The sequence below is a fragment of the Chiloscyllium punctatum genome, chromosome 7 (genome assembly GCF_047496795.1).
Source record: "Chiloscyllium punctatum isolate Juve2018m chromosome 7, sChiPun1.3, whole genome shotgun sequence".
Taxonomy (NCBI): domain Eukaryota; kingdom Metazoa; phylum Chordata; class Chondrichthyes; order Orectolobiformes; family Hemiscylliidae; genus Chiloscyllium; species Chiloscyllium punctatum.
The window spans coordinates 58,924,289-58,951,818 of NC_092745.1; the positions used below are offsets into that span (position 1 = coordinate 58,924,289).

General features: G+C 40.0%; 1 protein-coding gene across 10 annotated transcripts in view; it reads left to right on the forward strand.

The window, feature by feature from the left end:
• The window catches only part of soat1 (sterol O-acyltransferase 1), a 104,753-nt gene that overhangs the window by 56,415 nt on the left and 20,808 nt on the right, over positions 1 to 27,530 (forward strand). For 8 of the 10 annotated variants that reach the window (XM_072573686.1, XM_072573683.1, XM_072573687.1 and 5 more), the window contains 6 exons: positions 11,515 to 11,573; positions 19,567 to 19,712; positions 20,573 to 20,632; positions 20,855 to 20,962; positions 24,114 to 24,396; positions 26,357 to 26,432. In XM_072573686.1, coding sequence (XP_072429787.1) covers positions 11,515 to 11,573; positions 19,567 to 19,712; positions 20,573 to 20,632; positions 20,855 to 20,962; positions 24,114 to 24,396; positions 26,357 to 26,432 — 732 coding nt within the window. The remainder of the gene's footprint in view (positions 1 to 11,514; positions 11,574 to 19,566; positions 19,713 to 20,572; positions 20,633 to 20,854; positions 20,963 to 24,113; positions 24,397 to 26,356; positions 26,433 to 27,530) is intronic. The other 2 variants (XM_072573690.1, XM_072573691.1) reach the window with 1 other exon arrangement.

Consider the following 27,530-nt stretch of genomic DNA (forward strand, 5'->3'; position numbering starts at 1 on the left):
GTTGAGGTGGTGAACTTCAGTTGAGGTAATGTAGGAGCTTTCAAAATGTTTATGTTTGGCAAAGGTAGAGTACTATTTTCGTGAGCTGAAATTGTAAGAACTAAGGAAGAAGTTGAATTTTTTAAATGAAATGCTTCATTCCAGATGAGAGAGGAATATGATTAAAAAAATCGAATAAATATTTCCAAAGGAAAACTGAATTCAAATGCAAGGGTTGAAAGACATTATTTAGTAATGGTTTTATTTAATTCTATGTTGAAATACAAGAGGGATCGAGGTGTGATAACCTAACTGAAATATGCTGTTTCACATTTCTGGCTAAAGGTTGTTTACTGTTACTGTTGTATACAGAGTTAACATTTATTGTACCACACTGACAAGATGTTCAGAAATGCTGTTAAGGATCTGTTAACTGGAAAACTGGTTTATAAAATAGTTGAGAGCCATTGAGTCATACAGCACTGAAACAGACCCTTCAGCCCAATGCATCCATGTCGTCCAGACGTCCCAATCTGACTTAGTCCCATTTGCTAGTGTTTGCCCATATCCCTCTAAACCCTTCCTACTCATGTAGCCATCTAGATGCCTTTTTAAATTTTGTAATTCTACCTGCTTCCACCACTTCCTTTAGCAGCTCATTCCATACACTCATCATCGTCTGCATGAAAAAAAGTTACCCCTCAGATCCTTAAATGTTTTCCTTCTCACTTAAGCCTTTGAACTCTCCTCTGCTACTCTGGAGAGAAAGACCTTGGCTCTTTGCTCTGTCCATGCCCTTCATGATTTTTTCAGTCTCTCGAAGGTCACCCCTCTGCTGCCAACTCTTCAGGAAAACAAGCCCCACCCTACTCAACCTCTCTCCATATCTCAAACCCTCCAGTTCTGGCAACATACTTGTAAATCTTTTCTGCACTTTCTCAAATTTAATAACATCTTCCCTATAGAAGGGAGAACAGAATTGAGTATTGTATTTCAAAAGTGGCCTCACCAATGTCCTGTACAGCCACATCCTGAAATCCCAACTCCATGTTCAATGCACTGACCAATGAAGGCTAGTGTGCTAAAAGCTGTCTTCACCACTTTGTCTTCCTGCAACTCCACTTCCAAGGCGCTATGCACTTGCACCCCTAAGTCTCTCTTGCGCCCTACGATTAATTGAATAAGTCCAGCCCTGGTTTGCCTGACCAAAAATGCAACACCTCACACTTATCTAAATTAAACTCCACCTGCCACTCCTCAGCTCATTTGCCCATCTGATCAAGGTCCCATTCTATGCTGAGCAACCTTCTTCATTGTCCACTACACCACCTATTTTTGGTGTCATTGACAAACTGACTAACCATTTGGAATGTTGTATACAGTTCTGATCGCCACCTTGAAGGATGTGGAGGCTTTGGAGAGGGTTCAGAAACTGTTTATCAGGTTGGTGCCTGGATTAGAGGGTATTAACTGTGAGGAGAGATTGGATAAACTTGGTTTGTTTTCTCTTGAATTTTGAAGGATGAGGGATGACTTGATAGACGTTTGTAAAATTGAGGCATGGACTGTCGGTCTGTTTTCCCCAGGGCAGAAATGCCCATTACGAGGGGACATACCTTAAGGTAAAAAGGGGTAAATTTTAAAAAGTTAGCAGTAGATTTTGTTTTATATGAAGAGTGCTAAGTGCATGGAATATGTTGCCAGAAGAGGTAGTGGATGTGGATACAGTAACAACATTTAAGAGACATGTTCACAGATATACGAATAGGTAGCGAATAGAGGGATACAGGCTGCATAGAAGCAAAAGCTTGCTTATTTAGAAAGGCATTGTGTTGATGCAGGCTTGATAGGCCAAAGAGCCTGTTCCTGTATTATACTGTTCTTTGATCTTTATGAATCCTACATTCACATTCAAATCACTTATATAAATGATGAAAAGCAGTGGACTCAGCACTGATCATTGTGGCACACCACTGGTTACAAGGCCTTCGGTCAGGAAAAAACAAGCTTTCACCACCATTGTCTGTTTCCTACCTTCAAGCCAATTTTGTGTCCAGTTGGCTATCTGGTAAAGCTTTATCCTAAAGATGGTTTTTGCTTAATTTTCAAAGATTGGTACCTATCTGATCTTTAATTATCAACGTAACAGTACCTGCCATTTTGTCTTTGCAACATCCAGCAGCAGCTTAATAGTATTTTGTCTTGAGATAAGCCATTTATCTATGCGAATGTTTCCATATTTTGAATCCCTTTACACGTCTAAGAAATATACCCTGGTGACAGTATAATACCTTCATAAAATTAAATCTCTGAAGCAATTATTTGCAATTTCAATTTGATTTAACCTACAGTGGCATTTCAAAAAACTAAAAGATTGGAACGCCTGAAATGAAAACAAAACACCAAAAAGATTAGTTTTGGTAAGCTTCTGTTTTGCTTTCATTTCAGATTTCTGACACACATTAGATTAGATTTGATTCCCCACAGTGTGGAAATAGGCCCTTTGGCCCAACCAGTCCACACTGACCCTCTGAAGAGTAACCCACCCAGAATCATTTCCCTCCAACTAATGCATCTAACACTGAGCAATTTAGCATGGCCAATTCACCTGACTCGCACATCATTGGATTGTGGGAGGAAACTGGACCATCCGGAGGAAATCCACACAGACACAGGGAGAATGTGCAAACTCCGCAGAGTCACCTGAGCCTGAAATCGAACCTGGGACTCTGATGCTGTGAGGCAGCAGTGGCAACCATTGAGTCACGGTGCTGCCCCAAAATCTTTAGCCGTGTTGGTCGTTGTGACTTGAGATTGCTGAGATTCAAATTTTGAGAAATAAATTCATTGTCTTTTTTATGTTCCCAGGTTTTGTCATTGTTTCCTTGGGATTTTTAAAGGCATTTGCTACCGTGAAATCACTTCCATTGGAAGACAGATTGATTTCTCATTGTGAAAGCAAAACATCATCTCTTTGGCACAGTGGTTAAGTAGAATTTGCTAACCAGACACAGCAGGACTGTGGTTAAATTTTGGCTATATGCAGTGATGTTGGTAGAAGGGACATAACAAAGCAGATAAATGAAATTTGAGTGTATTAACTTCATGAAGTTATGCCATGAATTTGAGACACGGCATGCTATCATGCACTTTGAAAATTATGTCCTGCAGTTGGAGTAGTGCTTTGATTTTATCACAATGATTGATTGCGATGAATGTTCACTTGCACAAGATGTATCACGTCTGTCTGGTTCTCCTTCCAGCATACAATTGGGTTCTGCTTGGCATTTGCCATGACATCTTGCATGGAGTTGCTGGCAATTGAGTTTTATTTCTGGCCTGGAGTACCTCATCCAGTTGGTTGCTTTGACAATAGTAAAATCTCTGTTGTTGGGCTAGTGTTTCTAAAATCTAGTATTTTTCTCCATTGTATATAGAACTTGAGGAAATAAACAAGATGGTGAAGGACACAGATTTGTTTGTTAGTGAACAAATTCTGCTTTCCCTTTAAATGTTAACCAAAAACAGACCACAGCAGTTAAAATGACAATATCATGATTCATGGTGACTTTGTATTACTTGTTTTTATTCCTAAAATACACTTAACTGTGTGTGGATTCCCATTCAGCCACACGTCCCTAAAAGGTCACTTATCAGTCAGACTTGCTTTGAGTACTTCATTTGTATCAAAGGTGAACTCTTGATTTTTCCTTCCACTCCTTCCTGCATTAATCATTGTGTTTTGAATTTTCAGCAGTATGTAGTCTTCATTTTTTTCCCCTCGTTTTCCTTTTGTCGTACATCTTGGGAATTAAAATGCATTGGGTTTCTGCTTTCCCTGTTTTGGTTTTGAAGAACAGAGATCACCTCTGTTCTGACCAACATGCTTGTGTAGTGTAAGATGCTTTCTATGTTGTTAAGATGTTGATGGGAAGGCCATATGTGTGATACAAAAGGGCAGTTACTTTGAACACTAAAAGTAGAATATGGACGCTATGAAAATGGGAAACAAGTTTTTTTAAAAACAAACCTCACACATACTTTCCACCCAACAATACTGGGCGGCACGGTGGCACAGTGGTTAGCACTGCTGCCTCACAGCGCCAGAGACCCGGGTTCAATTCCCGCCTCAGGCGACTGACTGTGTGGAGTTTGCACGTTCTCCCCGTGTCTGCGTGGGTTTCCTCCGGGTGCTCCGGTTTCCTCCCACACTCCAAAGATGTGCAGGTCAGGTGAATTGGCCATGCTAAATTGCCCGTAGTGTTAGGTAAGGGGTAGATGTAGATGTAGGGGTATGGGTGGGTTACGCTTCGGCGGGGCGGTGTGGACTTGTTGGGCCGAAGGGCCTGTTTCCACACTGTAAGTAATCTAATCTAATCTAATCTAATCTAATACAATAGTTGTCCCTCTTTCAGTCCCTCTGGACTTGTTCACTACTATCAGCCACAAGGTGTGTATAGTTTTTGTTTTAAAATCCAACTGATACTGACTTCAATCCGATTAGGTGTGACATTTCAATAAAGTGGGGCCTGTAAAACTGCCTGTTGTAACTTTTTTCACTGGATTCTGTTGACAGTGATGTAGAGTGTTAGGTTTAAAAAGATTACCTGTGTAGTTGTCGGTTGAAAAGGCAGAACAGTGCCACTTGGGTGAGACTGGTGTTTAATTTGACAAGTTTAGGTTTCTCGTTTTGCTCTCTCATTTGTGTCCTGATTTCATCAGTGGAGATCAAAGCTTATAAGAGTAAGTGTGAATGGATCAGGTAACTTGCATGTGGATTTCAGCCAATAGCAGCCCCAAATCTGCTATGAATGCAATAGGAAAATTAGAAGTTAATCCTGAATTGTTGTGGTTACCTCAACTTGTGTGGGATTGTGGATCTGCATCTGACTGCCTTACGTGTACCCTGTGACATAGAAAAAACATCCCTCTAATTATGTATACTTCTTGAATTTCAACTCAGTGCATAATTTATAACATTTTGCATAAATTACAGGTTTGCTTTTTGAGGGAACACAGTCGCATCCAGTTTAAGCTATAGTAACCATTCCTATACATCTTGTTCTCTTATTATTTTGTATGTTGTCAGAACAATTCAAGACAGGCACTGATATTTGTTTAAAGCAGTTGTAGACTTTTCCTCTTTAGATAGTGAAATTGGTGTTTTAATCCTTCCTTACCCTGCTCCCACAGTTGTGACTAGTTTTTAATGAAAGTGAATTGTGAAGCTTTTCAGCCCTCATTGGCAAGGCGTGTTGTTGCAGGCTGAAGGAACCAGATGTAACCTTTACATGAAAGCATTTGGATTGCATTGGTCAGTCTTCATTAAATTCCCTGTTATTTTCAACCTCTCCTCCTCCACAAAAATAAATAGTTGTACTTAGCACAAAAAGAATTACCAGAAGTTGTCATGTGATTTTGCATTCATGGATTGCAGGCAAGATCTACAATGGCTGGCTTGTATGAAGTACAACCCTTGATGTGTTCTGTCTGGGAATGGAACATAATTAATTTTGTTGAAGATGTTTTTAATTTGCAAAATGTATTCCTGCTGCTTGATCAATCTTACATTTTAGATTTATTTTGTTTTCCTCTTTAACCAACAGAAGAAAAAGTAAACGTGATGCAAAAATGAGTTTGCCCTCCATCCTTTCACTAGTATATATTAAAAGTGACTTGTTACTTCTGAATGGTATTGAGCAGAAGAAGCGAAAGTTATAGCCATCTCCTTTTCAGTGTCCCTAGTGTATTTGAGACACCTCTCAAATTTAAGGTTGGCTGTTATTAATTCAAATACTGATTGACCTCATCCATCATTATCCATCTTTACTCTTCCTTCTCTGAACTCCACCACACACTGTCAGTTCAAGTTGTTGTACTTATAGTTAATTCCATAGTGCACTGAAAATTAATATTGGATTTTCTGGCTTGTGTGGCACAATAAACCCAAAATATGGAACCATGATGTCAGTGATGTGCAGCAGTTGCACTTTGAAGGAAGTGTTGTTCCCTCTTCTACTCCCATGCATTCTTTGTACATTGAATACTCGGATGTAGGATTTCAGAGAATCTGTTTTAAGTAGAAATCTATCTAATTTGAATACTGTAAATGACTTCTCGATAACTGTTTCATTGGTTCTTAAACCCACAAAGCTGATGTCAAATGCTGCTCGTGGAGAATGAATGAATAAGTTGGGAATGTTTTTCTTTAAAAATAGATACAAAGTCCTAATGAAAATTGCAGCATTCAAGACTTTGTCCCACTTGCTCGTTCCCACATTCTTGTCCTCCACTGTAAAGCCTCAGATTATGCATTTCTCCTTTTTCAACATTTTGCTCTAAGTTTTGAGCAACAAGTTGCACTAGAGAACTTCGAGTAGGTTTTTAATGCAGACTTCATTAACTGATTTGTAACTTAGAATAAAGAAACATAATTATCTTGACAATAAATTTTCCTTGTACACGTTCCTTTCTAGAGATTATCTTCTGATCCTCACGGTGATTAAATTAATTTGACATGATTTAATGCATTTAAACTGCTTTTTTTTAAACTTAGTTTTTAAAAAAGTTGATGGCATTACATCAAAGAATTTTCATGTGCCTGTTGCAGGAAATGCAAATTTAAGATTGTATAACAATCTTTTTGTCACTGATAATGACAGGCATGATTTACAATTAAATTGGGGTTGTCACTAATAGACTCTTTGCAAAGTTTATGTGATGATAATCTCCTTGTGTACAATGAATCTGGTGATGTTCAGCAGGGTTACAGACCCCATTAACTTAGCAATGTTAACTTTGGCAGCTTTTTTAAAAAAAAGTCTTTCATTACCTAGTGTCTCTGCAAGTAAGTTTAAAAGTATTGTGAATCTACTTATGTTTTAAAAAAAGCTATAGGATTTTGAAGAGAAGGGTGAGCGGCTTAGATTTGAGGTTATTAGAGACTAAATAGCTGAAGGATAGGGAGGAAAAGTTTTCATTTCTTTGCCTTTAAAAGCATACGTTCAAAATGGATTCTGGAATGACATGACAAGCCACTGAGAGAGGAGGACTCACTCCGCTTATGAAAGATAAATGTTGATATTTTTAACATTAGAATTGATGGTTGAACTGGGTTGACAATTGAAATGTAAAAGTTACTGTGGAAAAGGATATGGAAGATATAGACTATAGGGAAATAGATGGTGACATGTTACAAAATGTCCAGATTACAGAGGAGGAAGTGCTGGATGTCTTGAAACGGTTAAAGGTGGATAAATCCCCAGGACCTGATCAGGTGTACTGGAGAACTCTGTGGGAAGCTAGAGAAATGATTGCTGGGCCTCTTGCTGAGATATTTGTATCATCGATAGTCACAGGTGAGGTGCCGGAAGACTGGAGGTTGGGCAAACGTGGTGCCACTGTTCAAGAAGGGTGGTAAGGACAAGCCAGGGAACTATAGACCAGTGAGCCTGACCTCGGTGGTGGGCAAGTTGTTGGAGGGAATCCTGAGGGACAGGATGTACATGTATCTGGAAAGGCAAGGACAGATTAGGGATAGTCAACATGGCTTTGTGCGTGGGAAATTATGCCTCACAAACTTGATTGCGTTTTTTGAAGAAGTAACAAAGAGGATTGATGAAGGCAGAGCAGTAGATGTGATCCATATGGACTTCAGTAAGGCGTTCGACAAGGTTTCCCATGGGAGACTGATCAGCAAGGTTAGATCTCATGGAATACAGGGAGAACTAGCCATTTGGATACAGAACTGGCTCAAAGGTAGAAGACTGAGGGTGGTGGTGGGGGGTTGTTTTTCAGACTGGAGGCCTGTGACCAGTGGAGTGCCACAAGGAGTGGTGCTGGGCCCTCTACTTTTTGTCATTTACATAAATGGTTTGGATGCAAGTGTAAGAGGTACAGTTAGTAAGTTTGCAGATGACACCAAAATTGGAGGTGTAGTGGACAGCAGAGAGGGTTACCTCCAGATTACAACAGGATCTGGATCAGATGGGCCAATGGGCTGAGAAGTAGCAGATGGAGTTTAATTCAGATAAATGTGAGGTGATGCATTTTGGGAAAGCAAATCTTAGCAGGACTTATACACTCAATGGTAAGGTCCTAGGGAGTGTTGTTGAACAAAGAGACCTTGGAGTGCAGGTTCATACATAACTTCTTGAAAGTGGAGTCACAGGTAGATAGGATAGTGAAGAAGGTGTTTGGTATGCTTTCCTTTATTAGTCAGAGTATTGAGTACAGGAGTTGGGAGGTCATGTTGCGGCTGTACAGGACATTGGTTAGGCCATTTTTGGAATATTGCGTGCAATTCTAGTCTCCTTCCTATTGGAAAGATGTTGTGAAACTTGAAAGGGTTCAGAAAAGATTTACAAGGATGTTGCCAGGGTTGGAGGATTTGAGCTACAGGGAGAGGCTGAACAGGCTGGGGCTGTTTTCCCTGGAACGTTGAAGGCTGAGCGGTGACCTTATAGAGGTTTACAAAATTGATGAGCATAGATAGGATAAATAGACAAAGCCTTTTTTCTGGGATCGGGGAGTCCAGAACTAGAGGGAATAGGTTTAGGGTGAGAGGGGAAAGATATAAAAGAGACCTAAGGGGCAACATTTTCACGCACAGCGTGGTACGTGAATGGAATGAGCTGCCAGAGGAAGTGGTGGAGACTGGTACAATTGCAACAATAAAGAGGCATTTTGATGGATATGAATAGGAAGGGTATGGAGGGATATGGGCCGGGTGCTGGCAGGTGGGACTAGATTGGGTTAGGATATCTGGTTGGCATGGACAGCTTGGACCAAAGGATCTGTTTCCATGCTGTACATTTCTATGACTCTATATGCAGCTGTTATTTTATGACTTTTTAATCCTTGCATATTAAGTTATTTTTTTCTTGAGATCCTTACTCACTTGATGCAACTGCAATATGCCAACCTCTGTGAACAACAGCCAAATTTTATTAAGTAAATACAATACCAACTTTGGAGAAACTCTTAACACGCTTCACCATGCTTGCGAAGCGTGTGGAGAGGTCGTTCTAAACAAGGCGACCGTCCTTCCTTTATACAAAATCTTTACATCACAATCAGTGAGCCCACAAGATTATTCCCAACTAAACCCCCACAGTCACATGCCACTCAATGCAGTGATCGGACCATCTCCAGGAACAATATAATATAAATCATCCCTTAATGGTCATATCTGTGGCAAATCTTTTTTAACTCCAGGGAGTAGTCAGAATTTCAACTGTAATGTTCTTATTAATTTCTGAATGGGAGATGATGACAATGTAAATGGCTCTGAATGGCAAGGAAATGGCCATGTACATGGCTCCGAATAATGGGAGATGATGTAAATTCCTTACACCCTACCTGTAAGTCAGTGGCATCCCACCCTAGCCTCAGGACATCCAATTTCCTGCAGGTCAGCAGAGCAAATTAACTCTTTTTAATATCTCATTCTCTCCTTTATCATTCAATGATAACCATCTAGATGGGGATGAGAAAGGTGCTACCGATTTATTCATAAAAATCTTATTGCCAGTACTTAAGCAAGTTATTGACACACAACATGCAATGATTATAACAACAAAAATTACAAGTCCATGCAGTAGATAGGATTCTCTCATGTGGGAAAAAAAATGTTTACCAGTAAAGTTCTTAAATCCATTGTCTTTAGTGACCACTTTACCCCTCCAGGTTGAGTGAAAACAAGCCAGTTATCCAAAATCTCCTTCAGTAAAGTCCAACCTGAAAATAAAATTCAGTCTGTCCCTGCATCACTCCATGGAGAAATCTGAATTCTTGGTTAAGGGCAGTTAAATACTTAACAAAACTGATTAGACTTCCATCTATGTGGAGATGCTTCAGTTGGAGGATACCAGCGCATCTAAGCATGAGGTACAGCAGCCGGCTTGTAGCGTTCTTTGGTGCTTCTGCTCACACTCTGCTGTCAAATGTAACAAAACTAACTGGCTGTTTTGATGTTAGCTTGATTAGTGAACCTTCATATCCCTTAAATGATTGAAAGTCAAGGTAAAGATCATGTGATTTAATATCCGTAGGCTACTGACAAAAGTGTACCGACCTCCCCTTCGCTGTTATTATCATCTTCACTTTTCATGCTCATGACTGGGGAGCTGATTGAATCCGTTGCATCAGGTTGTGTGTGGTGGGGGTGGGGGGAGGTGATTACAGTAGATTCCTTTCACACCTTTTTTTTGCACTTCCATAAATGAGAAACAGAATACAAGTACAGCTGCCATAGTCTTTTTGCTTGCACTTAATGTTTACTACTTGCATTTCCTGTGGTCTTTGAATAAGAAGCATCCATCTTTTGAGTGTTTTCCTTAAAAGATAAACAGCTGGTAAAGATAGGCCTTCAGAGAACAAGACTACATGCGAGCTTCATGATCTGTATACAAACCCTTGGGTTTTCTAACAAAGCATGCATTTTAATTTTAATGATACTCATAGGCATTGAACCACCCAAGATTCAACTGATATCAAACTTGGGTCCATAGAATTCCTAAAACTTACCATTCACGTTCTGGGTTTGATTCATATATCCTACAGTAATGCACAACAGTGTACATCAATTAGCTGAAGCTAATCTAAGTTAGAACAACTAAAAGCATGCTGAAATCCCAAGTTGAATACTCAAATTTCAAATATCTTCAAATTATTTCAAGTACTGCTGAGTTATTAGGACCAGTGTTGAACTTTATATCCTGCTTTTTAATAAGGAACATCAGACTTAAATCTTTAAAAATTAGTTGCTCAAATTAGGTTAATTCTAATCTTTAAATTATGTTTGAATAGTTGCTGTTACCAATCATCTCATTTGTCATGTAGTGAAGGGAAAAAGAAATAAGTAGGGTAATCTTAGGGGAAATATGAAGTTCCATAGGGAACAATTAAGACAAATGCCTTGCCATTTCGATCTATAATGCAAATTGAGCCTAATCTTGTTCTTGGCAAGTCCTCAGCGAATAATATTTCTCTGAACTTTTACTGAAAGGAAAAGATAATAACTCCCTCAGTTCAAGTCAGTGAGGATAGGTGAATACAGGCCGTCCCCATGTTGCAAACAAATTCTGTTCTTGAGTGCTTTTACGAGTCAATTTGTGCTCAAGTTGGGGCACAATATAAAGGAGCCATTCATAAGTACAAGACCTATTTGCATGCCAGATCTTTACAATTTACACCCCTATATGTGATTGTGTTTGTAAGGACTTACAAATGCTCATACTTGCATTGAAGGATTACAGATACATAATGACAGAGGCCAAATTTACACAGTATGACACGTCACTTGTTTTAAAAGTGTAAGAAAGTGTATTATTAACCTGTTGGGGACATTTTTAATTTGGCAAGGACTGTTAGGAGTTTGAATAACAGCTGGCTGAATATTAGAAATGGCAATAGCAGTAATCACATTGGTGGAGCAGGCTTGATGGGCTCTTGTTTGAGGTACTGCACACATGATCTTTTCTGGGGAAACTCATTTCATTCAGTTTGTGTAAAAAGATCTTTATTTCTTTTCAGGAAAAATAGATGCTGAATATGTGATAAATAGAAAGTTGCAGCTCAAGCAAAAGGCTGAGGTAAGCTTTCTAATATTTGATTGAAATAATTTGCAACATGATTAACTTTGGCCATTTTACCCTTTTAACCTAATACAAAATTAGCTGAGTGATAGGAAACAGAGTAATGGTCATTGGATATTTTTCACGCTGGAGGAAGATTTATATTGCAGTTCCCCAGAAATTGGTATTGGATCCCTTCCTTATTATCCCTGATAATATTTTAGTATATCGAGGCCAATCTTGAAGTGATAAAATGATAATAAACTTGGAAGAATTGTGAACTGAGGGGAATGTGGAATTCCAAAAGACATGAGCAAGTTGGAGTGGGCAGATAGGTAGTAGGTGAGGTTCAATGCAGAGGTGCATTGAGATACAATATGAAATAGAGGTTACATGTGCCGAGGGATCTGGGTATATCTGTGCGCAGGTCACTGAAGATGGACAAATGGAGAGAACAGTTGATGAAGCATGTAGTGTTCTCACCTATGTTAAGAGGGGCACATTTTTTAAAAAAAAAAGCAGGGAGGTACTGTTAAACTTGCATACCATTTGTTAGACGGCAGCTGGAGTGTTGTCAACTGTTGAAAGCACCATATTATAGAAAAGATGGTGAATGTATATTTGAGAACATTTAAAGTGATCACCAGAATGATTCTTGGAATGAGAAGCTTCAGCTATGAGGATACGTGGAAGAAATGGGAACTGCTCTCCTTGGAGAGCAGGAGGCTGACAGGAGGTTTGAAGAAGATGCTCAAAGCCTTGAGTGTATTGGACAATAGTTGGGGAGAAGCTGTTCACACTTGTAAATGGTACAAAATTGAAGGGCATAGATTTAAACTCATGCAAATGAAGCGAGAGTAACGCATTAAGTCTTTTTCACTCAGCAATTAGTTAGGGTAGGAAATGCACTGCTTGTAAGTGTGGTGGCTGCGAGGTCAGCTTCAAGAAGATCGTGGATGATTATTAGGATAGAAATGGTGTGCAGGGATATGGAGAAAAGGCTGGACTTGGGCAGTAAGTAACAGAATTGTTGCAGGCACCATGGGCTAATTGACTTCCTTCTGTGCCATAACAGTTGATTGGGTTGAGTTCAAGTTTGCTATTTCCATGGAGGTGAAATGCATTGAAATTAAATAAGCCTGTTTCCTGTTGTTCAGTGTGTGGTGTTGTCTGTTTTGAAAGTTGTTTCAGTCTTCAAACAAACTATTTATAACAAATCTTGTGATTCAGACAAAGTATTCAGATCAACTTTTAAGTGCAGTGTTCTAATGATTGCAAGAGGCTATAAAATAATACAAAACATACAAGTGACCATTATGTGGAGATTGTGTTATGTATTTACTCTGCAACTACCACTTTTGCCCTGCCATGTAGTAGGGTTTTGCTGCCAGTCATAAAACTGGATTAGAAGCTGTGGGCAAGATCTAAATTACTTTCAGATAGTGTTTAAAAATGCTTCTGTGTTCAGGGGACATTCTGAGCACTTAATATATGCAGTTTAACACATGCCATTAGATTTTCTTCCCAGGTATCAAAAAGTGTATTATTAGTACACCACCTTCATTGTGTTCTTATTCTTCACTTCTTTAATGTGAGTGTCATTGATAAGACTGGGTCAGCATTAATTGTTCATCACTACTTGCCTTTGAGAAGGTGGTGTTGAGCCACCAACCTGTACTGCCATAATCCAACAAATATAGATGTATCTACAATGCTGTTAGGCAGTTTCAGGATTTTTAACCAGCAACATTGCAATTGTAAATGAGATAGTGTGTGGATTCTAGGGGACATTACAACTGGTCGTATTCCCATGCAGTGGCTTTGTCCTTAGCGGTATCTGTTACAGATTTGCTTAGTGTTGTCATTAGAGGTTTTGAGATGTATGGAAATGCAAAGTGACTTATTGATACCCCTGTATCAGTGGTGGTTGTATTGAAAATTATAGGTACTAGATAGGATGCTGATACAGTAGGTGATCGTGATGTTGAAACTTCTTCAATGTTGAAACTGGCCCCATGTAGACTAGTGGAGAGTATTGATCTGTGTTTTAGAGATGGGAAGCGGGCTTCAGAGAACTGGGAGGTGAATTCACTGCCTCTTACCTCTTGTTGCACAGTTGAGTTTCTGTTCTGGTGTTAACCCCTAGAGTGTTTGTGTAAGGTTCAGCAACATTATACCATTGAAACTAGGAGAGGATGGTTTGGTTCTCTGGTTGTGATGGACACTGTTTTCTTCATTGCTTCATAGAATGAAGGCATCCTTAATTACTCTTGAACTGTGTTGTTAAGTTGCATCGTTCTACTGATTGCATGTTTTGTATTTTTCCTGAAAAAGAAAAACCTTTTTATTACTAGCAGAACAAGTTACACCAAAAAAAGTTTCAAGTGTGCAGCTGAAAGGGGAGAGGGAAAAATGTGGTTGAGATGATGATTTGCCCATTTTTCTTGGCCCTTGAGCTGCTAGGCCATTTTTAGTTTAATTTAAATGCAACTGCATTGCTGTGGGTCTGGAGTTGCATGTAGACCAGACTGGCTAAGGATATCACATTTCCTTGCATAACGGAATTGTATTAGTGAACCAGACAAGTTTTTAAAACAGTTGATCAGTGTTTTATGGTCTTTATTATGTTTTCAACTGCAGGTTTTCTTTTAAAGTCAGTTTTAAACTCAGGTTTTTAAACTCAGTTTAATTTGTCCTAGCTGCCTTGGCGATATTCAAACCCATGTCTCTGACCATTGCCCTGGGCTTCTGGATGACAAGTCCACTGACATTACTACTCGTCAACATCATTGACTTGTGTGGCCCCACAATCTATCTTGCTGTACAGTGTAGTGCCATATCTCTCCAGCCTCGCATGACAATTTATTAACTTGGTCAGTCCCCTGCTATAGATCTTTTATATGAAATTTGAACAGAGTAACTATCTTTGGGCTTAGTAAGTTTCTGATGTATCTTTATTCTCTACCTATGTCCTCCCATTCAATTTAGTTCATTTAACCCTCTTTCTGTGGTCGCTTTTGATGCACTTTATGGAGATTATCTCTGCTGTTATCCTCAATCACAGTGGTTGTGAATTCCATATTCTTATTCTAATACAATTGGTTCAGTTTTCTCCTGTATGCATCTAAATGCTGCCCAGGCCAGCCAACTAATTTAAAACTTGCTTAATATTGCATATTTCAGTGAGTAACAGGAGTCAACCTCAAAAGACATGAGAAATATAAGCAAGATTGGGTCATTTGGCCCCTCAGGCCTGCCTGCTGTTCAACAGGATCATGACTCATCTCCCTCCTGTTTTGCCTTCTGTTTCTGTTTTGCCTCCTCATCATAGCTCTCAACTGTTTTGGTTCTATTCGCCGAGCTGGAAATTTGTGTTGCAGACGTTTCGTCCCCTGTCCAGGTGACATCCTCAGTGCTTGGGAGCCTCCTGTGAAGCGCTTCTGTGATCTTTCCTCCGGCATTTATAGTGGTTTGTCTCTGCCGCTTCTGGTTGTCAGTTCCAGCTGTCCACTGCAGTGGCCAGTATGTTGGGTCCAGGTCGATGTGTTTGTTGATAGAATCTGTGGATGAGTGCCATGCCTCTAGGAATTCCTTGGCTGTTCTCTGTTTGGCTTGTCCTATAATAGTAGTATTGTCGCAGTTGAACTCATGTTGCTTGTCATCTGCGCGTGTGGCTAAGGATAGCTGGACAACCAACTCCCATTCCTAGACGTGATGGTACAGAGAACATCGAACGGAAAATTCACCACAAAGGTACACAGGAAAGCCACACACACAGACCAAGTCCTGAACTACGAAAGCAACCACCCCAATAAACACAAAAGAAGTTGCATCAAGACACTGTTCAAAAGGGCCACAACACACTGCAGCACACCAGAACTGCAAAAAGAGGAAGAACACCTCTGCAATGTATTTGCAAAAAACGAATACCCCACAATTTCATCAACAGACGCCTAAGGGAAAGACAATGGAATGAGGACATGCCACAGCTCAAAGGACTAGCCCACTACCATACATCAAGAACATTTCTGAACTGACAGCCAGACTACTGTGACCACTAGGACTCATAACAGCACACAAACCAACAGCGACTCTCAGACCACGACTCACCAGGACAAAGGACCCGATACCCAGCCTGAGCAAAACCAACGTAGTGTACAAAATCCCATGCAAGGACTGCACAAAACACTACATAGGACAAACAGGAAGACAGCTAACGATCCGTATCCATGCACACCAACTAGCCACGAAACCACACGACCAGCTATCCTTAGCCACACACTCGGGTGACCAGCAGCATGAGTTCAACTGGGACAAAACTATTATAGGACAAGCTAAGCATAGAACAGCCAGGGAATTCCTAGAGGCATGGCACTGGTCCACAGATTCTATCAACAAACACATCGACCTGGACCCAATATACCGGCCACTGCAGTGGACAGCTGGAACTGACAACCGGAAGCGGCAAATACAAATCCTATAAATGCCGGAGGAAAGATCACAGAAGCGCTTCACAGGAGGCTCCCAAGCACTGAGGATGTCACCTAGACAGGGGACAAAACATCTGCAACACAAATTCCCAGCTCGGCAAACAGAACCACAACAATGAGCACCCGAGCTACAAATCTTCTCACAAACTTTGAGTAGCTCTCAACTCCTTAATACATCATAAATTGATATACCTCTGCTTTGAATTCTTTCAGTGATCTAGCCTCCACAACTGTCTGGAGAGAAGATAATTCCAGACATTCAGTACTCTCTCTAGGAGAAGAAATGCCTTTGCATCTCAGAGTGACCACTTATTCTGTAACTATATACCCTTGTTTAAGATTTCCCCCACAGTTCAGAAGCAGCATTTCAAATCTACCATGTCAACACCATGTCAGAATGTTATGACAATTCTTCACTACAGAATCACATCATTCCTCATTGTACTAAACGCTACTAAACAAAGCCCTGACCTTGATCGTTTAGCCCTTCCATCCTTGGATTAAGCCTAGTGAATCTCTTTTGAACTGCCTCCAGTCAGTGTATCCCTTTTTAAATATCAGGACCAACACTATGCACAATACTCCAAATTCACCAGCATTCTTTGCAGCTGTAATAAGGCAACTCCCAAACAACAAAGGCCAAAATTTCATTTGTTTATTTTGTTTTTCAGACACAAGAACACCCAGCTTCCTCTAGACTTTTTTTTCCATTACATATTAGTCTATCTTTTGATTCTAACAGCCAAAGTGAATGTTTCCTTTCCAGCATCCATCTGTCAAGTTTTGGCCTCACTCGACCTACCTATCCCTTTGTAGATTCCTTATGTCCTCATTACAACGTGCTCTCCCATCCATTTCTGTGTAGTCTATAAATCTGGATAAAATATGTTCTGTCCCTTCCTCTGAGTCACTGCTGTAGATAGTAAGTAATTGACGCCCTAGAATTTTTGCCTGTGGCACTCCACTAGCTACATTATTTCAATCTGAAAGACTGTCAAATCCTCACTCGGTCTTTTGTGTAGTGACTAATCCTTGATCCATACTGTCAAAGGTGGATAAATCCCCAGGACCTGATCAGGTGTACCCGAGAACTCTGGGAAGCTAGAGAGGTGATTGCTGGGCCTCTTGCTGAGATATTTGTATCATCAATAGTCACAGGTGAGGTGCCAGAAGACTGGAGGTTGGCAAACGTGGTGCCACTGTTTAAGAAGGGTGGTAAGGACAAGCCAGGGAACTATAGTCCGGTGAGCCTGACCTCAGTGGTGGGCAAGTTGTTGGAGGGAATCCTGAGGGACAGGATGTACATGTATTTGGAAAGGCAAGGACTGATTAGGGATAGTCAACATGGCTTTGTGCGTGGGAAATCATGTCTCACAAACTTGATTGCGTTTTTTGAAGAAGTAACAAAGAAGATTGAGGGCAGAGCGGTAGATGTGATCTATATGGACTTCAGTAAGGTGTTCGACAAGGTTCCCCATGGGAGAATGATTAGCAAGGTTAGATCTCATGGAATACAGGGAGAACTAGCCATTTGGATACAGAACTGGCTCAAAGGTAGAAGACTGAGGGTGGTGGTGGGGGGTTGTTTTTCAGACTGGAGGCCTGTGACCAGTGGAGTGCCACAAGGAGTGGTGCTGGGTCCTCTACTTTTCGTCATTTACATAAATGGTTTGGATGCAAGTGTAAGAGGTACAGTTAGTAAGTTTGCAGATGACACCAAAATTGGAGGTGTCGTGGACAGCGAAGAGGGTTACCTCAGATTACAACAGGATCTGGACCAGATGGGCCAATGGGCTGAGAAGTAGCAGATGGAGTTTAATTCAGATAAATGTGAGGTGATGCATTTTGGGAAAACAAATCTTAGCAGGACTTATACACTCAATGGTAAGGTCCTAGGGAGTGTTGTTGAACAAAGAGATCTTGAAGTGCAGGTTCATAGATAACTACTTGAAAGTGGAGTCACAGGTAGATAGGATAGTGAAGAAGGCGTTTGGTATGCTTTCCTTTATTGGTCAGAGTATTGAGTACAGGAGTTGGGAGGTCACGTTGCGGCTGTACAGGACATTGGTTAGGCCACTGTTGGAATATTGCATGCAATTCTGGTCTCCTTCCTATTGGAAAGATGTTGTGAAACTTGAAAGGGTTCAGAAAAGATTTACAAGGATGTTGCCAAGGTTGGAGGATCTGAGCTATAGGGAGAGGCTGAACAGTCTGGGGCTGTTTTCCCTGGAGAGTCGAAGGCTGAGGGTGTCTTTATAGAGGTTTACAAAATTATGAGGGGCATGGATAGGATAAATAGACAAAGTCTTTCGTTTTTTCTGGGTTCGGGGAGGTCAGAGCTAGAGGGCATAGGTTTAGGGTGAGAGGGGAAAGTTATAAAAGAGACTTAAGGGGCAACATTTTCACACAGAGGGTGGTACGTGTATGGAATGAGCTATCAGAGGATGTGGTGGAGGCTGGTACAATTGCAACATTTAAGAGGCATTTGGATGGGTATATGAATAGGAAGGGTATGGAGGGATATGGGCCCGGTGCTGGCAGGTGGGACTAGATTGGGTTGGGATATCTGGTCAGCATGGATAGGTTGGACCGAAGGGTCTGTTTCCATGCTGTACATTTCTATGACTCTGATATTGCCCCTAATACTATGATCTTGTGTGATATGTTTTTATGCGGCACTTTATTAAATGCCTTCTGAAAATCCAAATGCACTAAATTTACCATTTCCCTTTTATTAACTCTGCGTGTTATGTTCTCAGAGAACTCTGGCAAATTTGTCAAACGTTATTATCTTTTTACTAAACTGTGTTAACTCTGTTTGAGTTCAGCTTTTCTAAATGTTCTGTTTCTTTCTTAATGATGGACCCTTTCCTTTTCCTTTCAGGTTCATTGTTCAATGTGTGTGGCTCATAACCTTTTGTGGGTTTGACTTGGAATTGTGATTTTGGATTGATTTCCTTTATACTCGCACTGCTGAATGTTTGCCACTTAAAACTTAAATAATTGCAGTTACAGCTTTTCTAGTTACTGAAGTTGTATGGGCATTAAGTTTGTGGTATATGGTGTTAGATTGTAAAAGCCAGTTTTGGAGACTACTTTGAATGAAAAAGTTTGGCATGTTTTTGATACATTTGTAACAATTCTTCACTCCACAGCATTTTATCATGTTTTTGTGGAACAAATTTAATCCTCAGCAAATGATTCTTCCTCCAACTCTGGGGCAAGTTTCCCTCTTCCCCCAACCCAGTTCCAGAACGTCATTTTCAACATAAATACAACTTGTTCCTCGCTGCTACCGGTTCTGATGAATCACTCTACTAAAAAATTATCTGTGGAAAGAGAGCAGAGTTGCTGTCAGACCTGATGGATTTCATTGGCAATTTCTGTTTTTACCGTTAATATTAATGTTGAGACTTGAGATATGTAACTCCTGTGAAGTTCCTTTTGGGTTTTTAAAATTAAAAATCATCATATGGATCCTAGTTGTGCTTTAAGCTTTAATTCCATTTTTGTTTTTTTAGCAAATGAAGACAGACTTGTTGAAGCAGTTTGATTTTCAGTTTAACCATTTTGTGGATAACCTGATTGATGAATCAACCAGCCTAGACTCTGTTTCTCCTTTCTTAAGTTCATCAGTGAATAAAGAACTGACAGCTTTAGCTCACAGGTAAGGAATGAAAGAAATATGAACACTAGAGGCAATATACATGAAAGCTCAAGCAGGCTAAAGAGTCAGAGAAGGCTGCCATTTTACCGAAGTCTTTGCCAATTTTCTGGATCAGAAATTCAGCTAGTCCTATTCCCTTTCCTTTTTTCTCTGTAGCACAGCAAATTATTTCCCTGTACATACTACTTTCTTTTGAAAACCATTATTGAATCAGCTCCCAACACCCTCTCCAGGAAGTGCATTCCACATTATAATCACACTGTGAATTAGCTTTTCCTCATTTGCTTCTTCTGCCAACCGTGTTAAATCAATGTCATCTGATTATTGAACCTTCTGTCAGTGAGAGTAGTTTCCCCTCAGTGTACACTGTATAAAGATTTGACTGCATTATTCAAGCCCCACTGTCAGGCCTCCTAGTCTGTAAGGAGAAGAACTGAAAGTTTTCCAAACTACGTAACTGACCCAGTTGAAGTGTCCCATACTCAGAACTAGTGCTGTTTGTGTCAGTATTGTACATTCAAGCATTAGTTCCAGAATTTTGTGGCAGAGTAGTGTAGGGTGTTTATTTTTTGTGCCTCATGGGTGCTACTTTGTGAAACAGTAACCAAGAACAAATGTTTTCTTCATCCAGAGGAAGATGCTTACTTGATAAGTGTGTGAGGTGTGTAAAGAGGCTGACTTGATAAATTCAACACTTTTAGTTTTTGAACGGTGACTCAGTTCTTAGTTTTTGAAAGGCATTTTGAGTTCTGACTACTTGCCATATTATCCTTTAACTTTTGATGTATTTCAGTTGGGGTTAATCATAATTAAAGGCTAACTGTGTTGTTAAGTTCTAATTTAAATATATCCGGTTTCAGACAAGCAAGGGCACCCCCTGAGAAAGGAAAGCACTTCATATCTCGGCGATCTCTGCTTGAGTGAGTACACTCTTTACGTGGGTCACCCACCCTTAACTTTTTAAATCGCTCCAACTCTCAATTCTTGTCTGCTCAATTGGCTTGAGTTTGCACTTCTAAACTTGTGCTTAAGCAATTGAATTTTGTTTCCATTCTCCTAAGTCATGTGCTTCTTTTTAGTTCTTGGTGCAACTATGTTGCAACATACCACAGATTAAAAGTGCTTCTCTCTTCCCCATACAGTGAGCTGTTTCAAGTGAATCATATCCGGACCATCTATCACATGTTCATCGCTCTACTCATCTTATTTATAGTCAGTACCCTGGTGATGGACTTCATTGATGAAGGAAGGTAGGAATTCTGGAAGATAAGAGGGCAGAAAAGGCTAATATAGTCTATAACTTAAGTGTATTTGTAAATGATCTTGCATACATGGCCAAATAAGGACTCAACATATTTAAATTTGATAATATGGAATATATGTTTAGAATAATATACTTTCTGCATCACTGAATTAGTAGCCTTGATGAATTCACAACATAACATTTAGTTACCATTTCATCACTAGACTTCTAAGTCTATTAGACAATGTGCAGGTAAGTTCTCAGGCAAAAACAAATTGCTGGAGAAACCTCAGGGGTCTGGCCGTATCTGTGGAGAGAAAGCAGCATCAATATTTTGAGTCCTGGAACCCTTCAACAGAACTGATTTGTAGTTAGGAAAAGGTGGAATATATGCAGAGGTGGGATTGTTGAATAGGGTAAAGAAGTAAGTGATTGAAGATGGAGCCCAAAAAGAGAACAGCAGTTAGGCAGATTAAGAGATGGATAATGCTGAGCTGGGGAGAAAGAAAAGCTTGTAATAGAGATTATGAAGCGTGAAAATGGATTGGCGTGTTGAAAGAAGCCCATATGATTACAGAATCAGGGGTTTGGGATAAGGACATTAAAGGTGATGTTCAGGCTCTGAAATTACTGAACTCACTTGAGTCCTATAAGCTGCAGAGTCTCCAAATGTAAAATGAGATGCTATTCTTACAACTTGCACAAAGCATCAGTGGAGCACTGCAGTAGGCCCAAGCCAGAAATTTTGGCCAGGGAACACAATGATGTGTTGAAGTGGCACGCAATCAGAAACTGAGTCATTTTTGCAGATAAAATGTAAATGTTATACAAAGTGGCTGCCTAGTCTGGTTTGCCTTCACAATTTAGTGCAGACCAAATTGTAAGCGGTGAATGCCGTAGACTAAATTGAATCAAATGCAGGTAAATCACTGCTTCACCGGGAACATGTGTCTGGGGCTTTGGATGGTGAGGATAGAAGTAAACAGACAAGCGTTATTTCAGTGATTGTCATAGCTTCATAGAGATGAGCAGCATGGAAACAGACCCTTTGGTCGAACTCGTCCATGCTGACGAGGTATCCGAAATTAATCTACTCCCATTTGTCAGTGCTTCCTCTGGCATCTCATTCCATATATGCACCATCCCCTGCATGAAAAAGTTGCTGCTTGGGATCCTTTTAAATCTTTCCCCTCTCGCTGAAACCCATGAACTCTAGTTTTACAGTTTTTTTGCTCCCCAAAATTCCTGGGAGATAAAAAAAGACCTTGGCTATTTAGCATATCTTTGCCCTTTGTGATTTTAGAAACTTCTGTAAATTCGCCCCTCCACCTCCGCCTCCGAACTCCTTTGAAAATAGCACCAGTCTATTTAGCCTCCGTCTTTAGTTCAAACTCTTCAAACCTGGCAACATCCTTGTAAATCTTTTCTGAATCCTTTCAAGTTTCACAACATTTTTCCTATTAATACAGAGACCAGAATTGAATGCAGTATTCCAAATAGTGGCCTCACCGATGTCCAGTACAGCCGCAGTATGACCTCCCAATTCCTATACTCAATGCACTGACCAATAAAGGTAAAGTTACTAAAGCCCCGTCTACCTGCGACTCCACCCTCCATGAACTATGAACCTGCACCCCAAGGTCTCTGTTTGGCAGCATCCCAGGGCCTTTTCCATTAAGTGTATATGTCTCGCCCTGATTTGCCTTTCCAAAACACCACACCTCACATTTATCTAAATTAAACTGAGATGGTGGGAGTGGGGGAGAAGAGGACCAGGGTGTCTCAGTGGGGATGGTCCCAGCTGAGTGCTCACAAGGGAGAGGAGGGAAATATACCTCTCCTGCTGGCATTTTGGTGCTGATGGCAGAATGATCTTTTGGATCTGCAGGCTTGTGGATTGAAAGGGTGTATAGCAGTGGGTTACCTGAATGGACACCAGTTATGCCTGTATCTCTGGGATTTGTGGAACATTTCTTGTTCCAATTTTACTTGGGATGCGTCCCCATCGCTCTTTGTTCAGTACATCAATTATATCATTGCTGCTGCCTCCCTCTTTTGCTTGGAATTGGAAACGTTTAGCAATTTTGCTTCCAATTTCTACCTCTCCTCACCTCCACCTGGTCTATCTCTGACACCTCCCTTCCTCAACATGTTTAGTCTCCGTTTTTTGGGGATAGATCGGCCACCGATATTCATTACAAACCCAATGACTTGGCAGACATCTTGCTCTGCTTCCGATAAAGACTTCATTCCATTCTCCCTGTCTCTGTCTCCATTGCATCTGTTCTGATAATACCAGTTCCCTAGGAAGGTCCTTAAGAAATTTCCACTTCTGTTTTCTCACCTGAGGATTCCCCACCACGGGGTTGGCAGGGCCCTCAGCTGTAGCCAACTACTTTGCCCACTTCTGTTGAACTATATGTAAATGACTATTTTTCTTTTGTGCGTTAACCTCCTTGTATGTTTTGTTTCAGTCCAGTTTTAAAATGAATGATGAGGTCAGCTGTAACTGTTGGACAAACTAGAAAAGTTGGACCAACTTATCTGTATGACTAATTATCAGATCAATGGAACAGTTGTTCTATTGCATTTAGATTTTGTTTTAGAAATTGCTTGTTTCCCTTGAACTGATGTTTTAGTCTGGGTGGGAGAAATTCTATGTTTCAATTCATTCATCAAATTGATACAGTGATAGTATTCTGTAATGATGTGTACCTGAACCTGTACTACCCCCTTCAGTTCAAGGTTGTATGTCAATGGCAGCATTTTGAGTTGTGCGGCACCAAAGTGAAATGTTGGTGACTGCTGTTTTATCATGGGTACAGGTAGTACTGGTTGCAGTCTGAAGTGTTGAAAAAGAATATCTTATAGAATGTACACTGACACACAACTTGAGTAAACTGGTTTAGGTGCTGATTTTTATAGCATTTTTTAAATTACTCTTCCATACATATGTGAATTACTACAAAGGCCAGCAATTTTTGTCCATTCCTTGCTGTGTTTGACAAGTTAATGGTCAACTGCAACCTTGAACTGGTTATCACTTTTTAAAGTAATGAGACTGTAGTACTGTGACTGAATGACTGAAGAAACACCTGTACGTATTTATTTAATACCTTGGTTGTCTTTACCTTGATTGCTATTCTTCCTTTTTGCAGGCTGGTCCTTGACTTCGATCTGTTGGTTTATGCCTTTGGAAAATTTCCCATTGTCATTTCCACCTGGCTCTGTATGTTCCTGTCTACACTACTCATTCCATATGGCTTGTTTCTGCAATGGGCGTTCGGATACTATGCATCAAAACATAAAGTTTTACGTATGGTGTTCTTTGGTGCATTATTTTTGTTGTTCCAGATAGTGGGCCTTTGGGCTGCCCCAGTCTACACAGTTATTCATTTTCGTCTACCTCCAGCCTCCCGTTTCATTGTTATATTAGAACAGGTTGGTATTCTCTAATAGGGTTTGGTTTATCCTTTAATTACCTTAGGACCAAGATGTGAAAGGAATCTGAATTTTGCATTTTAATCAGCAATCTATCTCCTAACTGATTAAAGGATTCAACAAGGGCAGCTAGCTTTAAAGTTAACTTTTTACTTATAAATACTGTGTCTTATACCTGTCTGTCATACCATGTCTGAGGAAGGGACTGAGCTCTGAAAGCTTGCAATTTCAAAAAGCCTGTTGGATTATAATCTATTGTCGTTTGATTTTTCATCTTGTCCACCCCAGTCCAACTCTGCCATCTCCACATCGTGTCCTTTTTTTTTGTTAGTAATTCAAATTTTCGAGCTTGTTTTTGGCATTTATGCTGCCAAGACTTATTTCTGAGGATTTGTAAATTGGGTTTACTACCTCATGATCTGTAGGAAGAATACTGAAGAAACTATAGGAGAAAAACAATTCCATTATATAAAAAAGAAATGTTGGAAGTACACAGCAAGTTTGGTAATATCTGTGGAGAATTAAGCAGAATTCAGGTTTCAGATTGGCAACATAGCAATTTTCTGATCGAAGGAAATACCAGTATTTTCTTTTTGGTTGCAAGCATCTGCCATATTCTGCTCTTCCTTTTCATATCTCATTACTTTCTTCACTTCAAAGTTGCCCTTTCCCTGGAATGTTTCATTTTGAAGCTAGTAACTATTCGTACTGACTTATTCAGACAAATGATCAAATATGTCTTTTGATTTCAATAACTCTTGCTAAGGATCCCTCATGACCAGTGTCCTAGTGTGAGAATGGCATAGCATTGTGGTGGGTATTTGTTATTCACTGTTCTAGAGTCAGACAGCATGGAAACAGATCCTTCGGTCCAACCAGTCCATGCTGAACATAATCCGAAACTAAACTCGTCCCACCTGTCTGCTTTTGACCCATATCCCGTCATACCTTTCCTATTCATGTACCTACCCAAATGTTCTTTAAATGTTATACCCTCATTCACCACTTCCTCAGGAAGTTCATTCCACACACGTTATCTCTTCCATTCTCCTCATTTGATTATGCCTGGCTGTGATAGTTGTCTTAGGAGAAATTCATGTGAACCAAATTGTGCTGTTCTAAACCAACAATCCCCTTCCCTGACCTCAACACACCCATGCACCCATTCCCATGCATCCCCACTCCTTAAATTTCCCATAACCTCCTTTCCTTGCATATGCAGGACATGTTAAAGCTGCAAGGTCTGGTACAACGTCAGGATTTCCTGAGCAAGCAGTAAAGTTCTGTGAATAAAATAAGCAAAATGGCATGGCATTTGAGGCCTGTGTATCCTTGTGTATATGGTTGCTTGTGCAGAATCAGGGAACAGACCTGAAAGTGAGACTGCCTGAGAATTCAAGAAGCTTCTCACTACCACCTTGTTGAGGGCTATTAAGGTTACGTGATTAATGTTGGCCTAGGCAGTGTAGGAGTGCATGAATTTTTTTTTTAAAAAAAGGATTTGTGTATTTTGTAATGCAGCCTATACAGGAATTTCTGCTATTACACATGTTCTGTCAATGCAAATTGGCTATAACAAGATTGACGAATACTGATAGCTGTTTGGATAAAGCAGCATTTCTACTGTGTATAGGTATAGTGTTTATTTTTGGAATGTGATTTTGCACAAGAACACAGTTCTCATGTTATACAAGAAATACCTGTAGTTTATAGATTTCTAATATCATTTTGAGGGGATTTTTCCACTGAAAAATAGTACCAGTCAGTTTCCCAAAGTGCATGGCTATAGTATTCAAATAGGTAAAGGATCCACTGCTCTTCTTGCCATAGAATCTAACTGGCAGTGAGATTGTAAGCATCCACCATTTGTATGTAAAGAATGAAATGTGTTGGTCAAGTGTTATAATTCCAAAGTGGCTTGACTTAAGATTCATGATAGTGGTCTGTTTGAGCTCCTTAGGTTCGCCTGATGATGAAAGCCCATTCCTTCATACGGGAAAATTTCAGCAGAGTGATGTCAAATAAAGAAAAGAACAGTGAGTGAATATTTTTACCTTTCTCTTTATTTTTTTAAAAGCAGTGAGGTGGGAGTGGGCCCAAACCTCAGACTAGAAGAGTCTGTCTTTTCAGATAGTTTAAGAACTGACTTATAGTATATTAATGCATTTATTAGGGTTGCATCTCCTAAAAAGCTCAATTGAAACAATCTGTCGAGATTTGTAATGGTTAAAGACTTGTCTGTTTATCCCATGCTTATACCTGTGCAGCTGATTGTGAATAAGATTTGAAATCTCAGATCGTTTTAATACCAGTCTTAAAACAAATATTTCTGGTTTTGATTTTCATGGTTAATTATTTCTATTGCTTTTTTGTCCTTGTCTCCCTCACTTTGGGGAACACAATCATGCTTTATCCCTTGATGCTCCCGAGCTCTTGTCAGGAATTTGTATTCCTGGTATCGTCTCCTTTTTCTGAGAAATCACTTTCCATAATTTATAATTTAACAAGTCCTTGAATGTTGTTAAAATGAAACAGGTGTATCAATCCACACTTGGTCACCCAAATAGTCTACATCCCATATATTTTGAAGGAGAACTCTCGGCTGTATGTTGAGCACTTTCCATACCCCTTTCATAAGGATCTCAATTGACAAAAGAGATTGAATATTGGATCGCCTTTGCCAGATCAGCATTCTACAAACTATGGCAGTGACTGGATAACTAGGATCTCTGCAAGTCAACTCAAGATGGTTCAGAGCAGTTGTCACCATACGCATGTACTGCAATAAAACCTGAATTGTGTATTAGTAGCAGTAAGGGCACTACAGAATTTCCATCAGCAGTGCCTTTGCCTCTTGACAGTGACAGGACTGTCAAGTGAATGCTGTTTTCCATTCTGAAGTCAGCTCCACAGCCTTCAGACAAAACTCAAATGAAACAACTTGAAGTGACTGGAGACTGTCTGGATTATCAAAAGAGTTTCCCATCCTGGTCTTATCCCCTCAACCTTCAATTGGCCAAGATTCTATGGGAGGACAAATTATTTGCCAGCAAGGTCAGAGCACTGATAAAAATTCTTTGAGGTGAGAATAATTTGTAACATAGTATTTTGCTATTCCCTTTATGCATAAATAA